The sequence below is a fragment of the Manihot esculenta genome, chromosome 6 (assembly GCF_001659605.2).
Source record: "Manihot esculenta cultivar AM560-2 chromosome 6, M.esculenta_v8, whole genome shotgun sequence".
NCBI classification, from domain to species: Eukaryota; Viridiplantae; Streptophyta; class Magnoliopsida; order Malpighiales; family Euphorbiaceae; genus Manihot; species Manihot esculenta.
Window position 1 is genome coordinate 8,508,063 of NC_035166.2, and position 20,187 is coordinate 8,528,249.

The 20,187-nt window shown below is 38.6% G+C and overlaps 1 protein-coding gene across 2 annotated transcripts; it reads left to right on the forward strand.

Annotated features, from left to right (window-relative positions):
• The first annotated feature begins 679 nt into the window (after nucleotides 1-679).
• LOC110616843 (signal peptide peptidase-like 2) lies at nucleotides 680-4,568 on the forward strand. 2 transcript variants are annotated; one of them, XM_021759340.2, is made up of 6 exons: nucleotides 680-1,212; nucleotides 1,850-2,008; nucleotides 2,121-2,232; nucleotides 2,672-2,791; nucleotides 2,994-3,114; nucleotides 4,253-4,568. In XM_021759340.2, the coding sequence occupies exons 1-6, from the start codon at nucleotides 1,024-1,026 to the stop codon at nucleotides 4,284-4,286; spliced, it is 735 nt and encodes a 244-aa protein (XP_021615032.1). In that variant the 5' UTR covers nucleotides 680-1,023; the 3' UTR covers nucleotides 4,287-4,568. The 2 variants fall into 2 exon arrangements, with proteins under 2 accessions (XP_021615032.1, XP_021615035.1); XM_021759343.2 differs by having other exon boundaries at nucleotides 680-1,170.
• Nucleotides 4,569-20,187: the final 15,619 nt, after the last annotated feature.

Below are 20,187 nucleotides of genomic sequence, written 5' to 3' on the forward strand. Positions count from 1 at the left end.
GAACCGAATCGATTTTGATCAGAAATCGAATCGAATCGAACCGGTCTGATTCAGTTCGATTCGGTTTGATTTGATCGATTTCGATTTTTAATAATTTTTTTATTTTTTACACTTTATTTTTAGTATTTTAAAATTTAATTAAAATATTTTAATCTTAATATGATTTAATTTCTCTATATTATTGAAAAAACATATTATTATCATTAATCGGTTCGGTTCGGTTTTTTTGGTTTTTTTTTATCAAAACTGAACCGAACCGAAATAATTAAAATTTTTAAAATTTAAAACCGAACCAAACCAAAATGTATAAAAAACCGAACCAAATTTTCAAATCGATTCGATTCGATCGGTTTTTTCGGTTTGAACCGAATTCTGCACCCCTAATATCTAATACCTAATTAATCCCTAATCCCTAATAAAATTAACCCTAATTCCTAATAACTAATCAGTAATCTCTAACCCTAATTCCTAATTAATCCCTAATTTCTAACAAAATTAACCCTAATCTCTAATCCATAATCCTTAATCTCTAATTCTTAATCCCTAACTCTAATCCCTAATTCTAATCCCTAATCCCTAATTTCTAATCTTTAATTCCTAATTCCTAAGAAAACTAACCGAAATCCCTCATTCCTAATCCCTAATCACTAATTAGCTATACTAACAAAACTAACCCTAATCCCTCTTCTATTTTCCCATTTTGCTCTGAGTCAAACTTCCCTCTCTCCGTCCGCGCCTCTCTCCCCCGATTACCTTCCCATAATTCCCAATCAACGCCTCTCTCCCCCACTTCACTGAAGAGTGCCGGCAGCCCAGTCGGCAGCGGCGACGTCTCCTATTTCTACCCAGTCGACGATAAAAGACGATAAAATCATCTCTATCCCGATATCTCCTTCTCTCTCTCCAGTGGCGTGAGGGGTAATGTGCTCTATTTAGTTGCAGAGGCGTCTCTCTCTCTCTCTGCTCTAAGCTTTTTGTTGCAGAGAGAGAACGCTCAAAGGAATTTACTTGAAGGGGGAATCCATGGATTTGGAGAAGCTCTATTTAGTTATCTCTGTTACAATTGTGATTTCGTTGGTCTCTTATCCGTCTTCCGTTACAGCTGGGGACATAGTTCATGACGATGATTCAGCTCCCAAAAAGCCTGGATGCGAGAACGACTTCGTCTTAGTAGAGCTTCAATGCTGCTTTTTCTCTTCGGCCCAGTTCTTGGTTTTATGATTTCTTAAATGGGTGTTGCTTATTTTGTCGGTTGGTTGTTTGAATTTTGGTTTTGTCTATTTTTGTATGGTGTAGTAGCAGGTGAAAATCGTAAATGGTTAACTATTTAACTTGATATGTGTCATATTCTTCTTCCTTTTCTGAAGTTTTTTTGTAATATGGAACTAGTAACCTGATTTGTCAAAGTGGAGCTTCTAGTTTCTTCTTTGTTTTTTCTTTACCAATAGACTAGATTTTCTGAGACTCATCAGCAGCATATCAACTAGCTAGTCCTTTTGCTTTGTTTAGCTTCAGCAATTTCATAAGTAAAGTTAAGAGAATGATAAAATTGATTTTTCGGGTCATAATTGAACTCTTCCATTTCTTTCATCCTGGTTCTCTTATGGTTTTCAAATTATACTATTAATTGTGCATAGTTTATGAGCTATAATTAGGAAAAGCATGTGATGATATTACTTCATAGACTTTTATTATGTTTCAGTTCCAAGCCAAAGCTTCGTACTTCATAGGGAAGTTGCATTAGTTATATTCTGGCGAAGCTTATTTTGCACTAAATTGTACTTTTATTTGTGTTCTCTGGGTTTTGTCGGTATAATTTACCCATTAATCTTGGTGGTGCTTTTGTTAGGTAAAAGTCCAAACTTGGATCAATGGTATAGAGGATGCTGAATTTGTTGGCGTGGGTGCTAGATTTGGCACCACCATTGTATCAAAGGAGAAAAATGCTAATCAAACTCGCTTCACTCTTTCAGATCCTCGAGATTGTTGTACTCCTCCCAAGAAAAAGGTCCACTCCCCCCTCTATTTTTGGACGACTAATGTGTTCTAACTTCTAACAGTTGTAATCAGGAGTGTGCCATAGATTTTTTGCTAAAGCCAGTATATTTTGAATATTTTAGCTTGATAGGGATATCATTATGGTTGATCGAGGCAAGTGCAAATTCACAACCAAAGCAAACAATGCAGAAGCTGCCGGTGCTTCTGCTGTCCTTATAATAAATAACCAAAAAGGTAAATAATATATTTACTGTTGCTATTTGATGCATGTCTTTAAGTAGTAGAGGCAACATTAGTTGACAAGGTTAATGTTTCTATGCTACCATCTTAGAAAACTAACCTTTTTTTATCACTGAACTCATCAATCAACTGAGATGGTCGTAAGTTTCAACCAGTTGGAATTGTTTGGATAAGTGCTTTTCCTCCATGTTATCCAATTCTTCTGATGTTTGGAAATCATATCCTTTCATCTTGTCTTTCAATGCACTATTTTCAGTCTGCCTTTGGTTCTTTTTCTTTTCCTTGAATTTATCTTCTTCATTGGAGACTCCAATAACCTTGACTTTACCTATGATTTTAATATGTGAATACTTGATCATAACAGCATAAATGTTTACTGTCAATATCTGCCATTGTGACTCATCTTGCAATAAACCTGCTATTTCTCCTGTAGAACTTTACAAAATGGTTTGTGAGCCCAATGAAACTGATCTTGACATAAAAATACCTGCTGTTATGCTACCACAAGATGCTGGTGCAAGCTTGGAAAAAATGCTGTTGAATAGTTCATCAGGTAAGCTTTTCTACATTCCATATAAATGAAAGATAGAATGTAAATTTAGTCCTTAAATTGTGTCTACATTGTCCCATTCACTCTTGGTAATTCTTTTTTGCTTAAAGCAATCAGAACAAATTAAGAACTGCCAATCAACGTGATGTTGATGTTTATGTTTATATTTGCTCAATAAAATGAAAAAATTTGGACGTTGATGCAGGAACCTTTCTGACATTGGGAAAGAAAAGAGGTGATCTCAACATTTTATGGACAAAAGGAGAACCAGAAAGAGCTTGCCCCCATGTCCATCTTGAACACTCTCATGAACTGAACATGGAAAAGTAAGTTTCTTGTAGTTATATTTGTGCAGTGTATTAATCATTCCCTGGGAAGCTGGTTAAACCAGCTTGTCAAAGCTTAGCATAACTTGGAAATGTTGTCTGAAATTAAATATGCATGCCCTTTAGATTATTAATATTTTGGGCTAAATATAAGCTAATAATAGTGCTCAATATGGTTCCTTCGAATTCTCTTCTTTCCATTTGTTATGCAATTTTTTTGACATTGTTCACCAACAGGGCTTCTTGTTTTCATTGATTGAATAATTTTTTTTTTTTTTAGAAAAAAGTTTTTATTGTTCTGTTTTTATTAGAATTGCACACAATTATTTTCATTATATTAGCTTTGGAAAATGAACAAAATTCCTTGAACACTGCTGTTGAAGTTTTCTTTACGAAGTCTTTTAAGAAAACAGGAAAAAAATTTTTTTTTTTTCAAATTTTAATTGAGTTAGAAAATAGTATAAGTTGGAACTTTTCTTCCATATGTTTAGTGGCATGTTGAGTTAACAAAAATATAATTTAATATTGTGGGGTCTATTTTACTAAAGATAAACTATATATTTTAGCTCATCTTTTACACAATTTCATAATTTTAGTAAATTATTTTTTCAATTTAACTAAAATTTTTATATTCACCTAAATCACTGCATAACATGCACTAATTTATTAAAATAAAAATAGTTCAATTAAACCATTTTTAGGATTGGTACTAATTTAGCCTAAAATTATTAAACATTTATTTACAAATTAAGTATAACTTAATAGTGGATAAAAATTATTCTTTGACTAAAATAATTTATATGAAGAGGTTTATTTCTAATATCTATAAGTCGTAAATTTAGAATAAAAAATTTATTAATAAAAGTAATTTATGAGATTGCATCAATTTTAATTTAGGGTGAAAAGAGAACTTATTTTTATATGACAATAAAATATCTTTTTCCTGTTATAAATTGTTGAATTTATTGCATCAAACTATACTTAGGATAACCCATTAAAATGGGTTCTGCATTAAAAAATTAATTTATATGCTAACTGAATGGTCACATTTGTTTCTATTACATTTTTGTTTTTAATTTTTTTTGGTTAAAATTGATAAAGTTTGAAGAGAAGTATAATAGTTTGCAAAAACTTGTAGAAGACCAAAACCAGCTGATAGTTCAAATGCGTGATGAACTACAGACAGCGAAGATGGGACAACAGTCTTCCTCATTGATGCCATCATCGTCTGATATTCCTCCAACTCATAGATCCCTTGGTGATTCACATATGGATTAGCATAATGTCATTTCTCACGTACTTAAATAATATATTTTATGATATGAATTTGAAACTATTTGGATCCATTATATATTTTGAGATATTTTAAGTTCCTTAGTATTGAACTATGGTAATGTTTTGAACTTTTAGATTGCAGAATCATGAAATGAAATTTATGTGTATATATTGTCTTTAATGTTTTATGTATTAGAATGTGTGTACATATTGATATTATAGCAGATTTATGAATTTATTGAAAAAATAATATGAATCAGATTTAAATGCATTTATTAGTGACTAATCAGCTACAAAAATAAATTAAATAATAAATATTTTTTTAATTTACTATTAATTTGCGACGAAATAGCAATTAATTGCTTCTCTGATGCGATCAAATAGCGAATAAATAGCGACCAAATTAGCGATCAAAACAGCGACCATTTAACGACCAAAATTTAACGACCAATTTACTTTCACACAGCGACCAAGTGCTCTTATCTGAGGCGATCAAATAGCAACGAAATAGCGACCAAATTAGCGACCAAAACAGCGACCATTTAACGACCAAAATTTAACGACCAATTTACTTCCACACAGCGACCAAATGCTCTTCCCTGAGGAGATCAAATAACAATGAAATAGCGACCAAATTAGCGACCAAAATAGCGACCATTTAGCGACTAATATTTCTAATACCTAATTTGCCATGACACCAAATTAGCGACCAAAAAATGGTCGCTGATTGGTCGCTATTTTAGCGACCAATTCCAGATTGTCGCCAAAAATTTAGCGACTGGCCAAACACCGACCATTTCATTTTGGTCGCTAAATGGTCGCTATTTCATAATAGTGACCAAATTCTGCCTTTTAGCGACCAAAATTTTGGTCGCTAAATCACTGTTTTTTTGTAGTGATTGATGGCTGTAATTTATGGGATTCAATTTTGAATTTTGAATTTTAAATTGGGTTGAATTCAGATTAGGAGACAAAAGAAATTATGCATATTTCCTAAAGTGCACATTTAAGGCAATTGCATCTAAATTAATTTGACGTCAAATTCTTTTTTTAACACTAGAATTTTCGTCCATGATGCTGAACTGAGTGAAATTTAAATTTTTTTTTTCTGATTCTATTTGTGGGGGTTTTGATACCTTTTGGGTAGTTTTAAATAGATCCATATTTAATTTGCGTTGAAGTGAATTAAATTCAAACTTTTGTTCAGGTTCGTTTTTATTTGAATTCAAAGTTTCTTTTTTTTTTTTTTTGGTTTAAGCTTTCTTTTACTTCCTTGACATTGCTGGAGTATTGTTTGCTTTTATCTATACTCTAGGTGATATTTTTCAAGTAGCACAAAACCTAGTTCTTGTGTTACTTTCTAAATTGTCAGTGTCTTCCTTTTAGTTTTTGTGTTCTTTCTTCTTTCTTTAGGTTTTCTTCTTTGTTTCATTAAACGCACCTTGTGGTTGGTTGACCTTAGTTTCTGAAGTACAATTGAAAAATCAGCAAAAGAGTGGTAAGAGTGTAAACATTTGAGTGCTTTCTTTTCTAACATAATATTTGCTAAGTCTCTTTGTTCTTTATTAATTTAAGACAGGATGAGTAAATATAAAAATGCGGTGGATAGTGATGATGAAAGTGAATAGGACATGGCTAGTGATTATAAACTCTTCAAAAAGTCAGTTAGTAGTGGGTTTAGAAGGATTTATAAGACTCTTGAGAGGTTGACTGAAATTATGGAGAGTTTGAATATCTCACAAGTTTCCACTTATACAAGAATACCTCAAAAAACTCTTAATTTCAATAATAACTGTGATGATTTGAATGTGTTTGTTGATAATGTGTTGCTTGCCGAACATGGTGAGATATTTATTGCTAGGCGTGCTCTGAATATCCAGTTAAGGAAAAAAGCCTAGAACAACGGGAAAACATATTTCACACTAGGTGTTTGGTTAATGGAAAAGTGTGTACTCTCATTATTGATGGAGGTAGTTGAACAAATGTGACTAGTGTGTATATGGCGGAGAAATTGGGCTTGACTTCTATTAAACACCCTAAGCCATACAGATTGCAATGGTTGAATGATTGTGGTGAGATTAGGGTTACACAGTAGGTGGTTATACCATTTTCTATTGGTAGGTACAAGGATGAGATCTTGTGTGATGTGGTACCTATGCAAGCAAGCCATATGTTGTTGGGTAGGCTGTGGCAATATGATAGAAAGGTGCAACATGATGGGTTCAATAACAAGTACTCCTTCACTTATGAAGGACAGAAGGTTATACTCGCTCCTTTATCACCTCAAGAGGTATATGCTGATTAAACAAATATGCTAGAGAGGGAGAGGGAGGCTTCAGCCTTGGCTACAAAGGGGAGTGAGAGCTTGAGTTCTGCGAAAAAAATGAGAGAAAAGAGTGAGTTTGAGGGTAAAGACGCTAGAAAAGAATCAAGACTAGTTCAAGGAGGGAAGATGAAGAAAGAAAAGGAGAAAGAAGACGGTAAAGATACGGATCCAATAGGACAAATTTCTAACAATGGTGTCGAGCAAACTTATATCATTCAAATGGATCTAAAAGGAGTTCAAAATCATATTCATATGATCCATATATATTTGGAGCGTGCTTCAATTCGTATAGAGCAAATTTGGTACAACGCTTGCAATCATAGGCTTAGGAAGCCTAATCAAACCTATGGGCTAAAACTACACAAAGAGAAGCCTTAAGTGAAGATCAAGAAACGCTTTTGTGAAGATTCAGCTTTGTTATGATAGGCTTACTATGTTTTATTATTTAAACACTTGTTTTATTTTAGCTTTGTTTGGGCTTGTATTCTGACCATATTTTATCTTTTAAGTTTTAAAGTGTTGGGCCATGTTTTGGGCTTATGTTTTAATACTTATATATATGATGTATTATTTTAGCGTGTGATTGGGCTTGGATCTTGTGTGTAGTTCGGCCAGACCTAAAAAAGAGTGTCTTAGGGTTTTATTTTCTCTCCTTACTATATAAGGCTAAGAAACACTTGTAAGAGGCAGCTTTAAATCTCAATTTTCAGAATTCTTTTCATGCCTTTGGCGTGTATTGCATTGAGTGAGAGTGAGGATTTGCTTTCATCAATTGCACAAGGAATCTTGGCTAACTTATCAACTATTCGTTATGGCGTTTGTTAGATTCTCATCTAAATCCTTCGATCATTGGTGTTTCAGCTTCTCTAAGTGTGGGGTGCCATAGGAGGTGGGTTGATCAAATCTTTGGATTCCATATCTACTTGTGCGTGTGGGTTTGAGGCTTGTGCCATAGGATTCCATGTCAAAGAGGCTAAAGTTTCAATCTCAACTTCCATAGAGATTGAAATTGAAGAGGAAGTTGTAATGCATGAAGTTAATGAAATTTTTACTGAAAATTCCATCAATGAGCTTATAGAAGAGGTTATGAATTATGGTGGACATGGAGAGCACATCATTGATGAGGTGGAGGAGGGCTGTTTTGGAAGTTGTAGAGGAGAATGGGTCACATCCATAAAATCTTTCTATGACTAATATCTTTATGCCTAGTTCATTTGTTCTTGATGTGCAGGTTGTTGATGAAAACATCAATGACGAAAGTTTTATTCTAATTCCACCTATTCAAGAGGAGGTCTTTGAAGATGCATTGGTTCCTAAAGCTTCCCTTCCTGACATAAATATCAGCAAGATTCGAGGACAAATCTTTTCTAAAGAAGGAGGGAATGATACCGATCCAATAGGGCAAATTTTTAACAACGGTGTGGAACAAACTTATATCATTCAAATAAATCTAAAAGGAGTTCAAAATCATATTCATATGATCCATATACATTTGGGGCGTGCTTCAACCCATATGAAGCAGATTTGGTGCAACACTTTAATCATAGGCTTAGGGAGTCTAATCAAACCTATGGGTCAAAACTCACAAAGGAAAGCCTAAAGTGAAGATCAAAAAAGGCTTTTGTGAAGATTCAGCTTTGACATGATGGGCTTGCTATGTTTTATTATTTGAACACTTGCTTTATTTTAGTTTTGTTTGGACTTGTATTCTGACCATATTTTATCTTGTAATTTTTAGAGTGTTGGCCATATCTTGGGCTTATGTTTTAATACTTATGAGTTTGATGTGTTATTTTAGTGTGTGTTTGGGCTTGGGCCTTATGTGTGGTTCGGCTAGGCCTAAGAAGAGTGTCCTAGGGTTTTGTTTATTTTCTCTTTACTATATAAGGATAAGAAACACTTGTAAAAGGCAACTTTGAATCAAAATTTTCAGAATTCTTTTTCATGCCTTTGACGTATATTGCTTTGAGTGAGAGTGTAATACCCGGCTAGACTCCGGTATCGGAATTCCTACCGTCTAGTGGAATCTCAGATGTCGAAAGCCTCTAGAAGGGTAAAACCATGTTTTCATAAAATGTTTTAATGTATTTGATGATTTTAAGAAAGAAAGAATTTGAGTTTTGAATGAAAAAGACCAAGGAGACATTTTCAGGTTTGGCCGCCGAACCTCAGGTTCGGCCGCCGAACGTGGGATGGTTTAAGGGGGCAAGTTAGGCTTCCGAAAGTTTCAAAGGTTCGGCCGCCGAACTTGCATGGCCGAAACGGGCGAGCTTTCTCCCCATTTTCGGCCACGGTGAGTTTCTGCTCTCCCTTGGTTAATCTTTGACATTTTTCCTCCGATCTTTCATGTTTTAACAAAGCTCTATCTTGGTTTGAAGATATTTGAGCAAAAGAGCAACTTTTGAAGTTTGAAAACCAAAGGGTTGATTTCTTCCCATCTCCGAGCTAGGATCGCCTCTCCTCTCGTTCTTCAAGAGGTAAGAGTAGATCCATAGTTCATTTCATGTTTTAAGCAAGTTTTATGAAGTTTCTTGGGGTAGAAATGCATGTATAGGTTTATGATGAGTTTTTGGTTAAATGTGTGTTTATGAGCAATGTATGTTGGATATGCATGTTTGATGTGTTGTAGTTGGGGTTTAGGATAGTTTGAAGCCCCTAGGAGCTTATGTGCTTGAGGTTGTATGTTGTAGAATAGGTAAATGCATGTTTGAGTGAGTTTGGAGGCTTTTGTGCATGTTTGAGGTTGGGTTTCTGCCCTTTGGAAGAACTCAAGTTCGGCAGCCGAAGGGACTTTCGGCCGCCGAACCTGCCTGTGAAGGTCAGCCTTTGGCTGCCGAACCCTGCCCCCGAAAGTGGACTTTCGGCTCTGGAAGGGAGTTTCGGCCGCCGAAGGTACCGCCGAACATGCATGAGTTTCGTCTCTGGAGAGAACCTTCGGCCGCCGAAAGTGCCGCCGAAGGTGCATGACTTTCGGCTCTGGAGGGACTTTCGGCCGTCGAACCTGCCGTCGAAAGTGCCCTGTTCAGCCTTCCTTTGCATGATTTGTATGATTGTTTTAAGGTGTTTTAGGGGGGTTTTTGGGGAGTATTTTAGAGTCATGTTCATGTATGTTTGGTCCCTCATTTGAGTCCACCTGTGTAGGTTCGGACCTGAGGAACCGAAGACTCCAGCAGTAAGTCAGCTGTTTCAGTGTCTGTCAGAGCTAGCCAGAGGTGAGTAGAATAACTCTATATGTTTCAAAGCAATTAAATCAGTCTTTAAGCATGTTCATGCATCACGAATGCCATGAGATATATTAGGATGTTTGCATTAGAATTCATGAATATGTTGCATTGCATAATGTGATGATGATGTGGATGAGTATTGGATGATCCTCTAGTCCTCGTATGATATGGCATAATATTATATGGTACGGTATGGAAGTCCAGGTCGAGACCCATTCTACGCCCCTAGCACTATGTTAAGAGAAAGACCAGGTCGAGGCCCATTCTACGCCCCTGGCATTATAGGAATGTTATGTTATGTATGTTATGATAAGAGAAAGACCAGGTCGAGGCCCATTCTACGCCCCTGACACTATTGGATATGTTGAGGATTATTGGTGACAAGACCATCCTTGATGTGATTTGTTTGTGATGTGATGCATTCCATGAGATCATGAGTTTTAAATTAAATGTTTTATTATTCTGCTCACTGGGTTCTAGTAGCTCACCCCACTCCCTTAATCCCCAGGTTTGCAGGTACGGGATAGACCAGGAGGTCAAGAAGAGTAAAGTGATGTCTTGTAATAGCTAGTTGTGGACATGAGAATATTGTAATGTAATGTATCGAATAGTTATGAAATGTTAATGATTGTATTGAGGATAGAATTGTGCTTGACCATAGTATATTAGTTAATCCCTTCTTATACATGATCTTTCAAATGTAATGGTTTAATGATGTTTTTATGAAAACCAAACTTAATAGATGTTATGTTACCCCATTGGAGCATTGATGAGGACTCCAATGTGGGGTTGACGATTATGATAAATAGTTGTGCATGCACAGGTTGAGTTTGGTGAATTGAATGAGAAAGTTTAAAATTTTTATGTATGTGTTGATCATGTATGGGATTATGCATATTTACAGGATGTATGTTTGGCTTGCTACGGGTCCCGGCGGCCTTAAGCCAATCTGGATCCTAGCGCTAATAGCGGTCCGGTTTCCGGGTCGTTACAGATTGGTATCAGAGTCCTAGGTTCATATGGTCGGACCTAGAGTGTCGGGCTCATAGAGGTTTTAGAAGGTCAAGCACAATAGGAAAATCATGTCCACTAGGATAGGATGTAGAGTCCTGTCTTGATTGATGATGTGAAATGCCATGATTATATGCATGTGCATTAATGATATGCTATGTATGTGATGTATGTGATTGATAGAGCATATTTTAGTCCATATTTTCATGATCTTATTGATGTTTATTTGCACCTATTCTACCTAATTTTGTGGTTTTAATCATGTTTTGCAAATATTAGGTGTGAAGGAACAAATTGGAGAAAATGCTCTTAAAAATGCCAAAAAGTGTCCAAATTCAGCAACCTTCGGAAGCCAAAATCCAGTCACCTTCGGCGGCACTTTTGGCGGCCGAAAGAGGACTCCAGAGACGAAAGTCAACCACCTTCGGCGGCACCTTCGGCCGCCGAACCTTGCGTCCAGAGCCGAAAGTCCAGCCTCCGAAACTCATTTTAGGCGGCCGAATCTCCCTCCCAATGCACACTTTCCTTATCCAAGAAGCCATATCCCAAGTTGCCATATTTGAGGAGCCAAACAAGGGAAGTATTTTGAGATCCAAATCTTCAAGATTCATATTCAAATATTGGATTTCAAGATCAAGCTATTTAAGGAAGGCAAATCCAAAGATTACATGTTTCCCACTTAGTGTCATGCACATTCAAAATTCAAAAGGAGGCTCCACCTTCCTTATTAGTGCATGGGCAGCCTCTTAACTCTTTAGGCAACATCTTGAAGACCTTGGGCAGCAATTAAAAAGACCAAAGAGCCCCTAATTGCCCCCTATCACATGCATCTCGTTTTTGCCGTCACCCATGCACAAAGAAGGCACATATGGGACCAAGGGCACTTTGGACAGCCTCTAAAAGACTCATGGACTGCCACCAAACCCTAAGGAGCCTCTCAAGATCTATTTAAAGGCTTCAAGAAGACAAGAAGACAGATTTGGTTCCACCACTTCTCCAAGAATTCGGCAAGGCTCTCCAAGCCTCTCTCCACCACTTAGTTCTCCATCTTTTTTCTTCTTTTCTTTTATTTTCTGTTTTGGTTCAGCCATGAGTGGCTGAAACCCTTTTTTCTAGTTGAACTTTGGTTGAAACTAAGGTTGTTTAAAAGGTTGTGAGATCTGAACATAAAGTATTGTCTTTGATTTTATTCAATATTCATGCAATTGTGCTTAATTCTTAAGATTGCTTTGTTGTTTTAATCAAATTGGTCACTTGATTCTTAATTGCAAAGATAATTGATTGTTGGATTGGATATTTGTTAGTCCGTAATTACTGGAAATATTCTGTCCATAGAATACTTGGTGTAAAAACCAAGAAATTGTATGATCTAGCAACATCTCATGCGTTTGAGTAGCTAGGGTTTGGATCTTTCTTGTTCTTCATGCAATTGGCAATTGTTTTGATGCCTATGGCCCAAGGACGTTCCTTGGAAATTTGTTGATTAGTAATTGGTTAGAGGACGTTCCCTAATCAGTTTGTTCATAAGGAAAGACATGGTGGTGAGAAGCGTCTTCCACCCCCATAACCAACCTATTGAATCAATCAAGATAACCATGTTTCAATGATCACCCTAAACAACCAAAGTGGATCCATATCTTCAACTAGACCTTTCTCATATTGATTTCTTGTTTTATTTTAATTACTTGCTGTTTTAATTGCTTTCAATAGTTGTTAATCAAATAATCTCAAAACCCCCCTTTTTACTTTCCTTGCATTTTACTTTTGTTCTATTTGCGATTACTTGCTTTCTATTGTGTTTTCAATTAGTTCTATTGGTCTTGATTGAGATAAATAAATAGGTAATCAATTCTCTGTGGATACGATCCTTCACCACTATCTGCAGTTGTAAATTGTAGGTAACCAAGAAGGTTATTTTTGACCGGCTTCGACAACCGCTCCTATCAGTGATGCGGGTTCATGTGTTTCCACATGAACCATTTGATGCTAATGTTTATGTGATGTGTGCTGTTTTTCAGTAAGCAAGATGAGAGGAACTCGTCGATCTACACGATTGACTGGAGTACCACCCCAGGACGAGGGCACTGATGCCCGTCCTCCAGCATTGCCTAGGGCAATGTCCTGCAGGTCTAGCAGGGAAAGAGCATCAAGGGACCCTAGAAGGCCTTTTGATGTGAGCAGAAGGGGGACAGTGCAAGGTGGAATGTCAGAAGATGTGGGGAATGATATGGATGTGGATCAGAGGAGGGATGGCAGTCTTGGAGTGAGTATGTCTAAAGAGGGCATGGGAGAGTCCCAAGGAGGCACTCAGGCCTCGGGATTTGTTCAGCCACCCCAGTACCCACCCTTTTCACAGAACTCCGGGTATTCAATGGGAGGTACATCGGATTATCCCAGCTTTAACCCTTACCCTTCTCATATGCCATACCTACCTTTCTACCCACCATACTCAGAGTACCCCATGTACCCACCCCCATCTTTCTACCCAGGTTCAGCAAACCTTACCCCAGGGGATGCTGCACCTCCTTCACCACCAGCAGAACCAGAAACCCAAATGCCTAAACCTAGCTCATCTAGAGGGAGCAAAGTCAAGATGACCAACTACATGAAGCTGGGTGCTCCCCAGTTCGAAACAAGTGATGACCCGTTTGTGTACCTGGAGAGGGTCAAGGTGATTACAGATGAGATAGGAGCTGATGACAGTAGAGCCATTCAGATGGCTGGGTTCACAATGAAGTGCAAGAAGGCCCGTGAATGGTTTAAAAATTATGCGAACCCGAGGGTGGACAGTCTTACATGGGAGGAGTTTGCTAATGATTTTGCAGGATGGACTTTCCCTGACAGTTCAAGGGAGTTGAAGATGATTGAATTTGAGCAGTTGAGGCAGACGGAGGAAATGGGTGTAGAGGAGTTCACAGATAGATTCTTGGAGCTGTTGCCGTTCGCAGGGCAGACCCTTGATACAAATCAGAAGAGGGCAAGGAGGTATATCATGAAGCTTCATTCCAGGTATTCCTCCTTGATCCAGTCAGCAGATAGGGAGAGCTTCCATGCCATAGTGGATATGGCCAGAAAAATGGAGGCTAGTGCCATCATTCAGGGAACAGTCAAGCAGTCAGTGGCACACCCTTCTGGTTCCAAGACCCCAGGTGGGGGAAGGTTAGACCCTTCTTCTCTGAGTGCAGCGGCTTCAGGTAGTAAAAAGTGGGGTAAAGCCAAGTTTAAGAAGAACAAGTTCTGGAACAAGATCAAGTCAAGTCTGGGATTAGGAAGTGGCTCGAGCTCAGGTGCAGATAATGCAGTATGCAAGAAGTGTGGGATGCCGCACAAAGGAGTATGTCTGATTGGGACGACAACCTGCTTCAGATGTGGGTAGGAGGGACACATGGCACGGGAGTGTAGCTTTTGTGGCACAGTCTCAGCAGACAGCTTCTAGTAGTGTGGCTCAGCCAGCAGCTCCAGCCGCGACTCAGACTAATGGCAGAGGCAGAGGGAGAGGGGCAGCCTCTTCTTCAGCGGGTTTCAGGGGTGAGGGTCCATTAGCTCCAGCACAGATCTTCACGATGACCCAGCAGGAGGCAAACGCATCAAACACAGTGGTGTCAGGTAATCTCATCATTGGTTGTTCTGATGTTTATGCCTTAATGGACCCTGGTGCATCGCATTCTTTCATTACTCCGAGGGCCGTCGAGAGGTTGAGGTTGATGGTCTCTGGGTTAGAGTGTCCCCTATGGGTCATTGGACCCAAGTGTGACCCATCGGTGGCAGAGTCAGTCTGCCAGTGTAGTCCAGTTTTTGTTGAGGGAAGATGCCTTTCTGCCGACCTTGTGGTTCTAGATTTGACAGATTTTGACGTCATTCTAGGGATGGATTGGCTATCTACCCATGGTGCTACCTTGGATTGCAGAGACAAGGTAGTCAGGTTCAGATGTCAGGATGGGTCAGAGGTTGTCTTCAGAGGAGACAGGAGGGATACACCTAGAGGTTTGATATCAGCCCTACAGTCTCATAGGCTACTTGATAGAGCATATTTTAGTCCATATTTTCATGATCTTATTGATGTTTATTTGCACCTATTCTACCTAATTTTGTGGTTTTAATCATGTTTTGCAAGTATTAGGTGTGAAGAAACAATTTGGAGAAAATGCTCTTAAAAATGCCAAAAGAAGCCAAAACTAGAGAAGCAACCTTCGGAGGTAACTTTCGGAAGCCAAAAATCAGTCACCTTCGGCGGCAACCTTCGGCGGCCGAAAGAAGACTCCAGAGACGAAAGTCGACCACCTTCGGCGGCACCTTCGGCCGCCGAACCATATGTCCAGAGATGAAAGTCCACTACTTTCGGTCGCCGAATCTCTACTTTCGGCCGCCGAACCTTCAGAACATAGATGAAAGTCCAGCCTCCGAAACTCAACTTAGGCAGCCGAAAATGCGCTCTATTGCACTCTTTCCTTGTTCAAGAAGCCATATCCCAAGTTGCCATATTTGAGGAGTCAAATAAGGGAAATATATTGAGATCTAAATCTTCAATATTCACATTCAATTATTGGATTTCAAGATCCCCCTTATTAAGGAAAGAAAATCCAAAGATCACATGTTTCCTACTTAGTGCCATGCACATTCAAAATTCAAAAGGAGTCTCCACCTTCCTTATTAGTGCATGGGCAGCCTCTTAACTCTTAAGGCAACATCTTGAAGACCTAGGACAGCAATTAAAAAGACCAAAGAGCCCCCACTTGCCTTTTATCACATGTGACTCGTTTTTGCCTTCACTCATGCACAAACAAGGCACATGCAACACCAAGGGCACTTTGGACAGCCTCTAAAAGTCTCCTGGACTTACATGAAGCCCTAGGCAGCCTCTCAAGACTTATTTAAAGGCTTCAAGAAGACAAGAAGACAGATTTTTCATCCACCAAACTCTTCCAAGGTTCGGCAGCCACACTCCAAGGCTCTCCCACCACTTTTGTTCATCCTCTTTCTTCTTTTCATCTATTTTCTGTTTTGGTTCAGCCATGAGTGGCTGAAACCCTCTTTCTAGTTGAGGATTGGTTGAAACTAAAGTTGTTTAAAAGGTTGTGAGATCTGAACAGAAACTTTTGTCTTTGATTTTATTCAATATTCATGCAATTGACGCTTAATTCTAAGATTGCTTTGTTGTTTTGATCAAATTGGCCACTTGATTCTTAATTGCAAAGTTAATTGATTGTTGGATTGGATATTTGTTAGTCCATAATTGCTGGAAATATTCTGTCCATAGAACACTTGGTGTAAAAACCTAAGAAATTGCATGATCTAACATCATCTCATGCGTTTGAGTAGTTAGGGTTTGGATCTTTCTTGTTCTTCATGCAATTGGCAATTGTTTTGATGCCTTTGGCCCAAGGACGTTCCTTGGCAATTTGTTGATTAGTAATTGGTTAGAGGACGTTCCCTAATCAGTTTGTTCTTAAGGAAAGACATGATGGTGAGAAGCGTCTTCCACCCCCATAACCAACCTATTGAATCAATCAAGATAACCATGTTTCAATGATCAACCCAAACAACCAAAGTGGATCCATATCTTCAACTAGACTTTTCTCATATTGATTTCTTGTTTTATTTTAAATACTTGCTATTTTAATTACTTTCAATAGTTGTTAATCAAATCATCTCAAAACCCCCCCTTTTTACTTTCCTTGCACTTGTTTCTATTTCTCTTTGATTACTTGCTTTCACTTGTGCTTTCAATTAGTTCTATTGGTCTTGATTGAGATAAATAAATAGGTAATCAATTCTCTGTGGATACGATTCTTCACCACTATCTGCAGTTGTAAATTGTAGGTAACCAAGAAGGTTATTTTTTACCGGCTTCGACAACCGCTTCTGTAAAAAATTGGCGCCGTTGTCGGGGAATTGATTTCACTTGTTTGTTTATTTTTCTTTCATGACCAGATCTGAAAGTAGGGACACTCTGCCCTTTGATCCAGAAATTGAACGCACTCTCAGAAGGCTAGGAAAGCAAGCCTCAAACGTAGAACCTTTTGCCCAACCTTCGGCCGCTGAAACTCATCAACATTCGGCCGCCGAAAGTCCTGAACTCCAGCAACCAAATCTTGCACCAATGGCAGAACCTCAAGCACCAGCTGCTGCCCACAATGGACATGCTGTCCAAGGCCAGATAATTCAAGAAAATCCAGCAAATAGGCCACAAGCACAAAGGGAAAGAACCATGAGGGAGTTAGCAACTCCTATAGGTGATTATGCTCCACTTTGCATCACCTATCCACCTCTTACAGTTCCCTTTGAACTCAAGATAGGTTTGATAAATATTCTTCCTAAGTTTAGAGGTAGAGAGAATGAAAATCCACATAAGCACTTAAAAGAATTTAAAATTATTTGCTCATCCATGAGACCTCAAGGGATCTCTGAAGATCATGTTAAACTAAGAGCTTTCCCTTTTTCATTAGATGACCATGCTAAGGATTTTATTTGCCACCTGGATCTATAACTTCTTGGGATGATATGGTCCAAGCCTTTTTGGACAAATACTTCCCACCATCTAAATCAATTGGCATAATAAGAGAAATCACTAGCATAAGGCAAAGACCAACTGAGGACTTATATGATTATTGGGAAAGGTTTGAAAGACTATGTACAGGTTGTCCACAACATGATATGTCAGACAAAGCCCTCATTCAGTTCTTCTACGGAGGATTGATTCCATCAGAAAGAAAACTCATAAATGTAGCCTGTGGAGGATCTATCCTAGACAAGTCACCAAGGGAGATGAAAGAGTTGATATCTACTCTTGCAGCCTCATCTAGGCAGTATGGAGAAGAAAGGCAACTACAAAGGGCCAATGAGGTAAGTTTTCCCACTATGTCTGAACTAACATCTGTTATGAAAAATATTGCTATAGAAGTTGTGCAACAAATTCAAGCACCCCAGCCTCCTAGGCCATGTGGTATCTGCTTATATGTAGGACACCCCACTGATCAATGTCCTACCCTCCAAGAAGACAATCAACAAGTCAATGCAATTGGGAGGTACAACAACCAACCTAGATATGAACCATATTCCAATACATACAATCCAGGTTGGAGAGACCACCCCAATTTTGGCTATGGAAAGAGCAACAGTGATCAGAATTACCAAAGTTACCAAAGAAATCAAGCTCAACCGGCACCTTCAAATCCAAATCAGAACCTTGAGAAGATTATGCAATCAATGATGGAAACAATGGTCAATACCATGCAAGGCGTGCGACAAGAGATAGGCCAACTGGCTGCATCCATCGGCAGATCTGAATCTCAAGGTAAGCTCCCTTCTCAAACTGAAACTAACCCCAGACAGAATGTTAGTGCTATTACTTTGAGAAGTGGCAAAGAGCTTCAAGATGCTAATCATGAGCAAGAGAAGGAAGTTGAACCAAGGCCACCTGAAGCCTCTCCATCTCAATCTGAACCACCTCATGCGCACAAGACTGATCCAAAGGTAAGCTTTCACATCCCACCTCCTTTTCCGAAAAGATTTGAAAGAACGCAAAAAGAAAAAGAGGAAAAGGAGATTCTTGAGACTTTCAGAAAAGTGGAGATCAACATACCACTACTAGACGCTGTCAAGCAAATTCCTAGGTATGCCAAATTTCTGAAGGAACTTTGTACTAATAGAAGGAAGCTTGCTAAAAGAGAAAAAGTAAGTGTAGGTGAGGTAGTTACTGCTGTCATTAAAAGAGAACTCCCTACCAAATGCAAGGACAAAGGTATGTTTGCTATCTCTTGCAAAATTGGGAATGTTGGTATCAAGAAAGTCATGTGTGATCTTGGTGCATCTATTAATGTCATGCCTCTCTCCATCTATAAATCTCTCAACGCATGTGCACTAAAAGAAACAAGGGTTGTAATACAATTGGCTGATAGATCTGTGGTATATCCCATAGGTGTTTTAGAAGATATCTTTGTAACGACCCGAAAATCGGACCGCTACCGGCGCTAGGACCCAGATCGGCTTAAGGCCGCTGGGACCCGTAGCAAGCCTGACATGTAACCTGTAAATCTGTTTAATCCCATACATGATCAACAACATACATAAAAATTAAAACTTTTCTTTCATACATTCTATCATACACCAAACTCAACCTGTGCATGCACTGAACATAATCATCATCATAAACTTGACCCCTCTATAGGATCTCATCAATGCCCCAATGGGCGATATACATATGTTGAGTTGGCTAACATCTATATCATAAGACATCTAAGATCATGTATTAAAAGGATAACAACATCCATAGGGTCAAGCACAATTTCTAATCCTCAATATCAATATACATAACATAACTATTCAGTTATACATCATCTTACAATTTATCATGTCCACTATCTATCTATTACAAACATAAGACTTTACTCTTCTTGACTTCTCTGTCTAGCCCGTACCTGCAATCCTGGGGGGATTAGGGAGAAGGGGTGAGCTACTAGAGCCCAGTGAGCAGAATAATAGAAAACAACATTTAAATTCTCATGCCATCATGTAATGCAACACATCACAACAAATCACATCTCGGATGGTATTGTCACCAATAATCCTCTACATTCCAAAGTGCCGGGACGTAGAATGGGTACAACCGGTCTTTCTCTTAACATAACATATCATACGTACCAATGCGTCAGGGACGTAGAATGGGTACAACCTGGACTTTCTCTTACATAGTGCCAGGGACGTAGAATGGGTGCAACCTGGACTTCCATACCGTATCATGCCATAACATCAACATATCATATGAGGACTAAAGGATCATCCAATAACCAATCCACATCAACATCATAAATGCAGTGCAACATATTCGTGAGTTCTAATGCAAACAACCTAATTCATCACATGGCATTCATGATGCATGAACATGCTAAGAACTTTATAATTCATTTGATTTAAAACATAAAGGTTTATTCTACTCACCTCTGGCTGAAGCTCTACTGACTCAGAAGCAGCTGAACTCACTGCTGGGGTCCTCGATTCCTCGGGTCCGAACCTACACAGGTGGACTCAAATGAGGGACCAAACAACTAGAACATAACTCTAAAAACATCCCCCAAAAACCCCCTAAAACACCTCAAAACAATCATGTAAAAACATGCAAAGGAAGGCTGGACAGGGCACTTTCGGCGGCAGGTTCGGCTGCCGAAAGTCCCTCCAGAGCCGAAAGTCAGGTAGGTTCGGCGGCACCTTCGGCGGCCGAAACTCCCAGACAGAGGCGAA

Coding starts and splice junctions, on each gene's coding strand:
- LOC110616843 (XM_021759340.2), top strand. CDS start 1,024: ATGGATTTGGAGAAGCTCTATTTAGTTATCTCTGTTACAATTGTGATT. Junction 2,233..2,671: donor TATAATAAATAACCAAAAAG/GTAAATAATATA, acceptor TTTCTCCTGTAG/AACTTTACAAAATGGTTTGT. Junction 3,115..4,252: donor CATGAACTGAACATGGAAAA/GTAAGTTTCTTG, acceptor AAAAACTTGTAG/AAGACCAAAACCAGCTGATA.